Source organism: Mobula birostris, chromosome 1 (genome assembly GCF_030028105.1).
Source record: "Mobula birostris isolate sMobBir1 chromosome 1, sMobBir1.hap1, whole genome shotgun sequence".
Lineage (NCBI taxonomy): Eukaryota > Metazoa > Chordata > Chondrichthyes > Myliobatiformes > Myliobatidae > Mobula > Mobula birostris.
In genome coordinates, this window is record NC_092370.1 from 227,270,099 (window position 1) to 227,282,370 (window position 12,272).

The 12,272-nt window shown below is 46.1% G+C and overlaps 1 protein-coding gene across 1 annotated transcript in view; it reads right to left on the bottom strand.

The window, feature by feature from the left end:
- The window catches only part of kcnk13a (potassium channel, subfamily K, member 13a), a 37,754-nt gene extending 26,092 nt beyond the window's left edge, over positions 1-11,662 (bottom strand). The window contains exon 1 of the mRNA XM_072240159.1: positions 10,558-11,662. Within this exon, the coding sequence (XP_072096260.1) occupies positions 10,558-10,882 (325 nt within the window). The 5' untranslated portion in view covers positions 10,883-11,662. The remainder of the gene's footprint in view (positions 1-10,557) is intronic.
- Between the last annotated feature and the right edge of the window lie 610 nt (positions 11,663-12,272).

Consider the following 12,272-nt stretch of genomic DNA (forward strand, 5'->3'; position numbering starts at 1 on the left):
CAACAAAGCTCTTTCCAGCTGGTTTGGTTGGAGCAGTTAAAATTCTAAGAAAACTGTAGGCTTTTCTACCCAATGCACTCAGCAAAACTGGCACTTGTTTTTCATTGGCTATTTCAATTGCTTCAAAATACTACTCAATTAGCTCAGTATACATGAGCTATTCAAACACATCCATCTTTCTGATGTCAGCAGCCATTTCTGCTTTTTTAAAATTTATGATTATTATCACCCAGTAACTACAGTTTATGAACCCGCAAACTCATCAGTTTTCTGCTTTTTTAAAAACCCGACCATTCCTGTCCTTTTCCAAAGAAGCGTGTGTTATGTTGTTTCTTTTTGCTCGATTGTTTCTCACTGCTGTTTTAAAAACTCAAACGCCTCACTGCGCTTCAACAAGGTGCGTAGTTGTCTTGGGTTCATTTAAAACTTCCTTATTGTCACTGTGATGATTTGTAACTCCAAGTAGTTGCAAGGAAAAGACTGAAGCCCAGGTGAACAGGCCTTAATTTTATTTTTACTTTAAGCGAGATGCATATGTATGACGTGGTGGTATCATGACGTATGCCATTTACGTACTTTTACAGATAACCTGCATCAAACAAAATATTTACAATAGGACTGAAATATTGAATACACAACAGGTATTTTACACAGAGAGTGGTGAGTGCACAGAAATATGCCACCAGGTGTGTGGAGAAAGAGAAATTGTTTTTAAACTCACAAAAGAGCATAGGCCATCAACCTTTTGCTGTTGATGTTTCTGTAGCAGGCAATTTCTTTTTTACAAGGTCGAGTTGCTAGCTCGACGCTCAACCCAGCACTGATGGAAAGTGTGCACGGGAGCTGGCTGGATTTGAACTCGGGACCCTCCGCCCCAAAGTCCGGCGCTGATGCCACTATGCCACAGCTGGCCGAGATGTGTGGAATGTGATGGTATTTTACAGAGAGAGTGGTGAGCGTGTGGAACGTGCTACCAAGTGTGTGGAATGTAATGGTAGAGACAGATACATTAGTGACAAATTATTTAAGAGATTCTTGAATAGGCAGATGGATGAAAGAAAATGGAGGGCTATGTGGGAGGGAAGGGCAAGATCTATATTAGAGTAGGTTAACAGGTCAGCATAACATTGTGGATTGAAGGGCCTGTACTGTACTGTTATATGTTCTCTACAGAGACAGAAACTCAACAGTAAATTTATGGCATGGGAAGAGGTTACTTGGCTCATTGTGTCTGTGCCAGGTAGCCGGTCCTAGCCCACTAGCCACAAAATCCATAGCCCTGCAGGTCACTGCTCTTCAAGATGTGAAGAGGGATTCTACCTCCAACACACTTTCAGACACTGAGCTCCACATCCCATCACCCTCTACAAGAAAAGATATTTCGTCATTTGCTTTTCTCCTTCCAAATACTTCACATCTTTGCTCCCTGGTTTTTAATCCCTCTGTGAAGGGAAGCATTCTTTCAATTTATCCTGCCTGGGCCCTTTATACACCTCAAGTAGGTGTCTTCGTGGCCTGCTCTGTCCCAAAGAAAACAGCCTCACCCCATCCAATCCTTCATGTCTGATTCAACTTTGCAGTCCTGGTAGGGAAATCAGGGAAAAGATGAGAACGAGAGAGAATAGTTTATAGGAAATGAAAGGGAATTTCCCTGATGGGATTCCTCAGTGAGTCAGCACAGACTCAAAGGGCTGAGTGGCCTACTTCTAAGTTGTATGAGTATATGAATGTGGCACCACCCTCAGAAATCATTCCTGCACATCCTCCCCAGTGCAATTACATTATTCCTAGAAATGATCATTCAAAAAACTGCAGATAACGGAACACAGTAGCATTGCGGCTAATGTAACTCTTTCAGTGCCAGTGATTGGGGTTTAATTCCTGCCGCTCTCAGTAAGGTGTTTGTGCGTTCTCCCCGTCGCACTGAATAGCGTGACGCTAACCGCAATGTTACCTTAACACCCTAACTGTTGCTATCTTATCTGCTTCCACCACCTCCCCTGGCAGAAATCAGAAATAATTTAAAACATGAAAGTAATGTAAACTAATTGAACAAGATAAACAGTAGAATTGGAGATCCTGCCAACTTTAAGCTTACTAGAGTCAGAGCGACAGATGTCCTGTGCTGAGAGCCCAAGAAGACCCAGTGGTGCAAACAAACAAACTTCATCCCGTTTTTCCAGTCCTCCACCGTTTCACACACAACACGCTGGAGGAACTCAGCAGGCCAGGCAGCATTTATGCGAAAGAGTAAACAGTCGGCATTTCGGGCCGAGACCCTCCTGACCTGCTAAGTTCCTCCAGCATTTTGTGCGTGCTGCTTTGGGTTCCCAGCACCAGCAGATTTTCTCATGCATGTGACCACCATTTCAAAGCCTAGGTATGTAAGTCTACAAGTTACTTCAGTTTGAATAACTGAACAGCTGCATATGGCTGATTATTTTGCGTTCTCGTCCAACTCTACGGAATTCTGTACCGTTCTGTCCAACCTGCTGCAGGAAAGAGCAAGGACGATTTACAAAGATGTTGGGAGCCTGAATTACTGAGGGATGGCTTGGCAGCATCGCAGCTAACGTGACAGTATTACACCACCAGCGATCCGGTTCCATTCTCACCGCTGTTTGTAAGGACCTTGTATATTCTCACCACGACTGTGTGGGTTCCCCCAGTGCGGGTGCTTTGGTTTCCTCCCACATTCCAAAGACGTGGGGTTAGGAGGGTTAATTGGTCACCTGCCAGCACAGTGCCATTGGCCAGAATGGCCTATTACCAAGCTGTATCTCTAAGTGGGCCGGCTAGGACTGTATTCCTTAGGACGTAGGAGGCTCTGCATATACCTTAAATCACAAGGGGTATAGATAGGGTGAGTGCGCACACAGTCTTTGTCCCAGAGAAAGGGTACCTCGAGGGCAGAGATTCAAGGTGAGAGGGAAAAGATCTAAACCATATATCAGACACGTATGCTCGCAGAGTCCTCACCATTGATCCCACACAAATCTCTTTGGCCCCACTACCATCAGGCAGAAGGCACCTCCGAATAAGAACAGGACTGTTAGGCTTCCCCCAGGCACCCAGTACACACAATTTATGACAGCACCAGTAGCATTACACTGTTATATATTTAACTACATGTCATATATGCACTTTTACTCTACTTATACATCTACAGAATGTTTTAAGTTATCTGTTAATATTACTTTATGTGGCGTATGTTTTGTATGTTCTGTGCACCCGATGCACCTTGTTGTTTCCTTTAGCTGTATACACGTGAACAGTATGGTTGGATGACAATAAATTTGAACTTGAACTTAAAAGAAACCTAAGCAGCAGCATCTTCAGAGGGTGGTGTGTATATGAGATGGGCAGCCAGAAGAATTGGTCGGGGCAGGAACAATAACAATATTTAAAAGACATTTAGGTAAGTACGTGTGTAGGTAAGAGGATATGGACCGCATGTGGCAGACGCGACTAGCTTAGTTGGGCACCTTGCTCAGCATGGACATATTGAGCTAAAGTGCCTGTTTCTGTATTGACACTGAAACTCTGCTTAGGCCACACCTGGAGTATTATTTCACTCTGGTCGTCTCATTATGGGAAGAATGGGGAAGCTTTCAGGAAGGTGCAGAGGAAATCGACCGGGACGCTGCCTGGATTGGACAGCACGATTTATTAGGCTAGACTGAATGAGCTTGGGCTTTTCTCTTTGGAGTGACAGAGAATGAGAAGTGATTTGATAGAGCTGTAGAAGATAATAAGAGACATAGATAAGAGTGGATAGCCAACAGCTTTTCCCAGGGCAAAAATGACAAATATGAGGGGAGATATTTTAAAGGGATTGGAGGAAAGTATAGGGACATGTCAGATGTAGATTTTTTTTTAACACAGAGAGTGGAGGATGTGTGGAATACAGGTAAATAGAGGCAGATACATTAGGGAAATTTCAGAAACTCGTAGATAGGCACATGGATGACAGTAAAATGGACAGAAGGGTTAGATTGATCTTAGAGTAGGTTAAGGAGTTGACACAGCATCCTTGGCCAAAGGGCCTATATTGTGCTGTACTGAGATGCTTTATGTTAATGATCCACACATGTGGGCTCAGTCTCTTTGGAACTTAAACTGCATACTCTTTTATCTTCAAGTTCTGGGACAAGTAGAGTGGCAATCCTAGAGAGGGTGTAGAGGAGTGTACCTACTCACACACAGGAGCTTTATAAGACATCATAGCTTTAGATCCAACCCTTCTTGAAGTAGGGAACTAGAACATAGAAGAGTACAGCACAATACAGGCCTTTTGGCCCACAATTATGTGCCAACCTTTTAACCTACTCTAAGATCAATCTAATCCTTCCCTTCTACATAGCCCTCCATGTTTCTACCATCCACGTCTATCTAAGAGTTTCTTAGATGTCCCTACTGCATCTGAATCTTCCACCAAACCTGGCAAGGTGTTCCATTCACCAACCATTCTGTGCAAAAAGCTTACCTGATATCCCTTTATACTTTCCTCCAATCACCTCAAAATCATGCCCCCTCACTTTAGCCATTTCAACCCTGGAGAAAACTATCTGGCTGTCTCTTATCATCCTGTACACCTCTACCAAGTTGCCTCTCATCTTCCTCTGCTCCAAAGAGAAAAGCCCTAGTTTGCTCAACCTATCTTCATAAGAAATGTTCTCTCGTCCAGGCAGTATCCTGATAAATCTCCTCTGCACCTCCCTAAAGGTTCTACATCCTGTTCTTGATTATTTTTGAGTTAACATGTAATCCATTTAAAAATACTTTATAAAACAATTTAAGTAATATTGTTTCCCCACATGAAATGAGATGCGGTTAATTTCATTGCATGCAAGGGTATGTAAGTAAAAGGGGTGAAACAAAATTCAGCCAGTGCAGAATGAGGTGGCGAATCTTTATTTATGACAAATTACAACTAAATGCAGCCAACGGGGTTAAAATACAGAAGAATTGGAACAAAGGTAAACAAATTTAATTCCCTATTAATCTTAAAGAAGTACCTTATATTAGGATTATTGATCAGAATCATAGAAAATTGCAGTGTACAACGAGGCTATGGGCTTTTGAATAGTACTGGCTAAGAGGGTGCTCCTTCCAGTGCTGGGTCTGTAGCTCTGCAGGTCACAGATTGTCTACACAATACAGGGGTGCTTCAGTGTGCTGGAGAGATTTCTGAAAGGGAGTGTGATCTGCTCTGTAAAATCAGCTCCGTCACTGGGGTCTGCTCTGTAAGTTCATCTCTGTGGCTGGGATCTGCTCAGTGAAATCTTCCCAATGACTGCAATCAATTCACTGTCTGATCTGCTTGGCGTGGATCTGTTGTGGGATCCACCCGAGTGTGTGGGATCTGCTCTCTGGGTGGGACCTGCTCAGTCAGTTCAGGGATGGGATCTTCTCAGTCAATGGGATCTGCTCAGTGGGTGAGAACTGTTCAGGGGTGGGATCCTCTCAGTCAATGGGATCTGCTCAGCTGTGGCTAGGCAACTCTGGTGTCTGCCAGCAAGTTGTGGGTCTGCCTTTCCCCTGGGATGCTAAACCAAGGCCCATTGGTCTTTTGGAATGGAACAAATCCCAGATCAATGAAAGTAAAGTTCTCCTCAGGCTCTGGAGCAGGTGGAGGGATGAACGCAGCCCACTCTCCCAGTAAACATGTGGAACCTTGTACGAACGTGGTCGTGCAGTTGTTCAACACAGGAATCCAAGACAGAAAATTTCAATTACTACCTGCACAAGTGCTACAATCAATACTATTTCTATAAACGTTCATTAACCACTTCCCTCCTGCTGTGTTTAAATTGATGGCTATCGTTCCCAGATTGCAAAGGAAACATAGCTTACAAAAGTTTGTAGGTGCACCACGGAAAGCGTCTGATCCAGAGATATCACTGCTTGGTATGGCAATTGCTCTGACAGAGAGGGCAAGAAAATGCAGAGTTTTGTTCACAGCTTTGCACATCATGGGAACCAGCCTCCCTTCTATGTCTAATCTTCTCACTGCCTCAGTAAAACAGTCAACGTAAAGCAGTGTCTTTATTTGTGTGCAGCTTTTGATTGATTCTATTGTACAGTGGATTCCAGTTGATCAGTTAACCAGGGTGAGGAAATAGTTGGGATTCACTTTGTTTATTTGGGACGCTGTGCCACTTAGTTGGAACAGAGAGTGCTGCCAAACACTTCCTAACTAGCGTCATTCCTATGCACATCATGTGGCTGTTAGACACTACAACTTGCTTAGAGCATACAGATTTTAAATAGCGTCATATGTGCGCTTGTGTTCAAAAAGCAGCGATTCTTGTCACAGATAGGTGGTGAAAAATAAGCAGTAAGACAATTCAAAACTGCTTTGCTCACTGTGGTTTCAAGCATTCAGGTTTGGAGATGCCAGAAGTGGCCGGGAGTGAAAATGAAACAATTTCACTTCTTCTACAAGTTAGGAACTACAAAGAATTTAAAGCTATCGACAACCATCTTGAATGTTACAATGAAAATGAAGATTTGGAAGATGCAAGCATGGATAGACACAGAGTGATTAAGGATAGTCAGCATGGCCTTGTGTGTAGTAGGTCGTGTCTAACCAATCTTATACCTTTTCAAGGAAGTTACCAGGAAAGTTGATGAAGGCAAGGCAGAGGATGTTGTCTACATGATTTTAGCAAAGCATTTGACAAGGTACTGCATGGAAGGTTGCTCAAGAAAGTTCAGTCATTCGGCATTCAAAATGAGGTAGTAATTTGGACTAGACGTTTGCTTTGTGAGAGAAGACAGAGAGTGGTTGTAGATGGATGCCCCTCTGACTAGAGGCCTGTGACTAGTGGAGTGCCACAAGGATTGGTGATGGGCCCATTGTTTTTTGTCACCTATATCATTAAACTGGATGCTAATGTGGTTAACTGGATAAGCAAATTTTCAGATAACACCGAAGTGGGACTGTAGTGGACAGCGAGGAAGACTATCATGGCTTGCAGCAGGATCTGGACCAGCTGGGAAAATGGGCTGAAAAATGGCAGATGGAATTTAATACAGACAAATATGAGGTGTTGTACTTCAGTAGGGCCGACCAGGGTAGGTCTTACACAGTGAACGGTCGGGCACTGAGGAGTGTGCTTGGACACAGGGATCTGTGAATACAGGTCCATAATTCATTGAAAGTGGCACCACAGATTGATGGGGTCTTAAAGAAAGCTTTCGGCACATTGGCCTTCATAAATCAAAGTACTGAGTATGTTGAAGTTGTTCAATAAGACATCATTAAGGCCTAATTTGGAGTATTCAGTGCAGCTTTGGTCACCTTCCCACGGGAAAGATGCTAATGAGGTTGAAAGAGTAGCGAGAAAACTTACAAGGATGTTGCTGGGTCTGGACCTGAATTACAAGGAATAATTGAATAGCTTAGGACTGAGGGGAGATTTGATAGAGTTATACTTAATTATAAGGGGTATAGATAGGGTAAATGCAAGAAGGCTTTTTTTCCACTGAGGTTGGGTGGGGCAACTAGAGGTTATGGGTTAAGGGTGAAAGGTGAAAAGCTTACTGTGAACATAAGGGGAAACTTCTTCACTCAGAATATTGTGAGAGAGTGGAAAGAGCTGAATGCGCAATGATGCATGTAAGCTCAATTTCAACGTTTAAGAGATGTCTGGATAGGTAACAAAGGTGAAAAGTCCAACATGTCCCGGCCCATTAAATGCAAAAAACTTTCAGGTGTCCCCAGCTCAGAGAAGATCTGATAGAAGTTCATGGTCTTTCTTTCATACTTCAACTCTCTCTAGTCCAGATTTGTAACGTTCAAATGGAACAGAAATAGATCTTCTGAGTTTGAAGGTATGGGGCAGGCCAGCATGTGACAGTTGTACACTGTGTGCTCCAGGTGCTAGGTAGAAAGGAACGGTGACTTCAGCTCAAGGCTAATCCTCTCAGGACCCTAAGTGCTTTACTGACAGCGATGATGGATCTCCTACCCCAGTGACCTAGGAGACCACCGGTCCTCGTGATTCCTGCCCATACCCGGGACTCATCACCTATACAAACCTCCAGCCTAGAACTGGTCTATGACTGAGGATCGCTGGTCTTGTCAGCGCTTGCAGTATGACTTTGGGGATCGCTGACATTCGATTGCAGACTCAAGTTCCTACCCCGCCATTCCATTACCCCTGCCCTGTAACTACCCCTCATCCTTGTTTGCTGTTATTGTTTTGTTGCTTGCTGTGTCCTGTGTTGCTCTGCCTCGCAATGTGGGCGTGCTGTGTTGGTTTCCTAAATTCCATTACCGACCTCCAATTCCAATTCTGATTCATTTATGTACATGTGATAAGTAAATGAATCTGAATCTAAAGTCACTGATGGAAAGTAGGCAAATTTGAACAAAGCAATGGGATTAATATCCTGTTATTTTAGACCTGTTTACAGAAATAAATATTGATTCTATTGGGTAGAAATTTACACTCAGTGGCCACTTTATTAGACCCACCTAATAGGTACACTGACATCTTCTGCTGCTATAGTCCATCCGCTTCAAAGTTCAGAGAGGCTGTTCTGCACACGCTGTTGTGTAGCAGATGGTTATTTGAGTTATTGTCACCTTCCTGTCAGATTGAACTAGTCTGGCCAGTCTCCTTTGATGCCTCTCATTAACAAGGACATTTTCACCGACAGAACTGCAGCTCACCAGATGGTTTTGTTTCTCGCACCGTTCTCAGTAATCTCAAGAGACTGTGTGCATGTGAAAGCCCCAGGAGATCAGCAGTTTCTGAGATACTCAAACCACCCTGCCTGGCACCAACAATCATCACTTAGATCACATTTCTTCCCCACTTTGACTCTTGGTTTGAACAACAACTGAACCTCTTGACCATGTCTGGATGCTTTTATGCATTGAGCTGCTGCCACCTGATTGGCTGATAAGACAGTTGCATCACTGAGCAGGTGTAGAGGTGTACCTAGTAAAGTGGACACGGTTTGTAAGTTTGACCAGTTTTGAGGGCCTGTGTTGAACACTGATCCCACCAGCAAACCTCTCTCTGAGCACAACACACTCCTTGTAATGAACAGAATTCACTCTGAGTCCATCTCCTTCATCATGAGCAGATACCCTGTCACGGAGAAGATCTTCTCTCACAGCAGACCCCCTCCCACAGAGTAATCTACACGCCAAGTAGATCCCTCTCACAATGAACAGTTTCTCCCTGGCAGATTTTAACGAGTTGCTTCGTTGTCTGGTACAGAGACGGCAGTGTGCAGGATTGGGAAAAGCTGCCAAGGGTTGTAAACTTAGCCAGCTCCACCATGAGCACTAGCCTCCCTTCAAAAGGCGAGGCCTCAAGAAGGTGGCATCCATCATCAAGGACCTTACCGCCCCTCATTACTACCTTGAGGAAGGAAGCACAGGAACTTGAAGACCAAGACACAACATTTTAGGAAGTTTCTTCCCTTCCACCATCAGATTTCTGAATGGTCCATGAACACTGCCTCACTACCTTCCCTTCTTTCTCTCTCTCTCTTGCTCTTCCTTCCTTATTGCGACTGATAGTATTTTTATATATTGCACTGCACTGCTGACACAGAACAACATATTTTCAAACATATGTCAGCGATACTAAACCTGATTATGCTTCTTTCACTTCCCATTGACGCCCACTGAAGTGAACGTTTGGGGATTTGGTGAATTCAGTCTCACTTCACTTTAACTTCCCCACAACTACCCCACCCCACCCCAGCACTGAGGCTTTATAAAGCATTGGTCACATTACACTTGGAATATCGTGAGCAGCTTTGAGTACCTTATGGAAGAAAGGATCTACTGACATTGGAGAGTGTCCAAAGGAGGTTCACAAGAACGATCTTGGGAATGAAAGGGTTAATGTATCATGGTTTCAGACCTACACTTGCTGGAATTTAGAAGGATGAGGGGGGTCTCTTTGAAACCTAACCAATATTGAAAGGACTAGATAGAGTGGACTGGAAAGGATGTTTCCTAGAGTAGGAGGAGTCCAGGACCAGAGGGATGTCCCTTTAGAACAGAGATGAGGAGGAATTTCTTTAGCAGGAGTGATGAATCTGGGGAAGTCGTTGCCACAGATGGCTGTGGTAGCTAAGTCACTGGGTATATTTAAAGCAAAGGTTGACAGATTCTTGATTAGTCAGGCGTCAAAGGTTGTGGGAAAAGACGGGAGAATGGTGCTGAGCGGGATGTTAAATCAGCCAACACACACAACATGCTGGAGGAACTCAGCAGGCCAGGCAGCATCTATGGAAAAAAGTACGTTTTGGCCCGAAACGTCAACTGTACTTTTTTTCCATAGATGCTGCCTGGCCTGCCGAGTTCCTCCAGCATGTTGTGTGTGTCGCTCGAACTTCCAGCATCGGCAGATTTTCTCTTGTTTGTGTTAAATCAGCCATGATGAAATGGAGAAGGAAACGCGACGGGCCGAATAGACTAATTCTGCTCCTACGTCTTATGGCCGTATGGGTTCATTACTTGCGGTTTACCCTCGGCACCGAGCGGGGTCTGGGGAAGGGGAGGCGGATACAGTATCTTGTTACCTATGGTGGACACCACGGTGCCCACAAAGTAGAAGGAGCCAGCGAAGTCCCAGCGGGGTCGGGTCTCGTCCACTCGCACTCCGGCCATGCCGGCTTCCTCGTAGTGCCCCAGGAAGGCGCTGAGCTCCAGCCGGCTGATGTTGTACCTCCGGCTGAAGTTCTCCCTCCGCTGCGCCCACCGGCGTTGCGATTCCAGCTCCTTGTCCCGCTCGATAGCCGAGAAGACGGCGGCGCCGCACACCAGGTACACGCCGATCAGCAACGCCAGGAGCACGAAGCGAGCATTGTCCTCGTTCGGGCAAAAGCAGCCCTTGCGGGTAGCCATCACCCTGGCCACTGGCGGAGCACAGCAAGACTCACCCGAATGTTTTAACTCGCCCGGGCAGTTGAAGGCTCCACGTTTACCTGGTCCTGTTGATCCTCAATACAACGCAGTCATTACTAAAACTGCCCCATTCTGAACTGACTCTTCTTATCTCAGTCGGTAGCTTGGATGGAAATCTGAGTAAACATGAGTGTTGGGCCGAATGGCCTATTTCCGTGCTGTACGAACAAACGCGCCGTTCTGGCGGAAGATCATGGACCCAAGCCCTCCACTCTCGTTTCTCTCTCCACGGGCGCTGACCGACCTGCTGTGTCTCCCCAACATTTTGTGTTTTTTCTCGGTCCCGGGCCCCGGGTTCCAGCCCCGGACACCGGACGAAGCTTTCCCTTCTGACCACCGCTCCCCTCTCTGCCAAAATCACCGCTCCATTTTGCCGACCCAAACCGAAGCTGGCGATAACCGCTCTCCCTCCGAGATTAATTTGACAATCTCGGCACCAGTTACGCTACGACCAGGGCACAACCTTCTCAGCCGCAATGGGTACGCACACCTTCCAGACACTTGCCCGGATACTCCAGGCTCAGCTCTCCACGCATCGAAGCTTCTATGTCACAGTCTGCGCTGTCTCAGGTGTTGTTAACGAGGTCTCTCCTTATAAAATTCCTTGCTGAGATTTCCTAGAATTTCCTAGTGGTTCCCGAGATTACAGACTGAACCCGCTGCCTCGGTGTGGTCCCAGTAGTTCTCCCGGAGACTACAGGAACATTTTCTGATCCGCTCTTCTACGCGCCGGAGATAAAATTAAACACGAGCTCCTCCTCTCGAAACTGACGCGGCTCCACACACCCGGTCTCAGCCCCTGCCGCACACAGGCGGCGGCGAGCCGCAGCGCTGCTGTCCCCACCGTTCCTCGCCCTGGCTGTGAGAGCAGAGAGTGGGGAGAGAGGAGGGACGAGGGGTGGGTGGGGTGGGGTGGGGTGGGGTGGGGGAAAGGGGAGGGGGAGAAGGCGGCAGGGGGTCAGGAATGAGGGGAGGGGAAGGAGGGAGAGGGGGGAAGGGAGAGGAGAAGGCGCTGAGGAGGAAGAGGGGAGAGAGAAAGATGATGGGGAGAGGGCGTGAGGAGGGAAGTAGATGTGTATTGAGGTGATTTGGGGTGGAGGTTGTGTGTGGGGGGTTGGGGCACGGAGGGAGAGGCTGTGAGAGGTACAAGGGAAGTGAGGATGGTGGTGTGGAGGGGTATGAGTGATGGAGAGGCTGGGGGCGGCGTTGATGGCTATGATGTGAGTGCGGGGAGGTGTCAGGGTAGGGGTGAGGTTTCACGTGGTTCCTCCTGTTTTCTTCCCCCACTATTGGTCTGCCTCAACAGGGGAGGGTGGAGATTTTACATCAG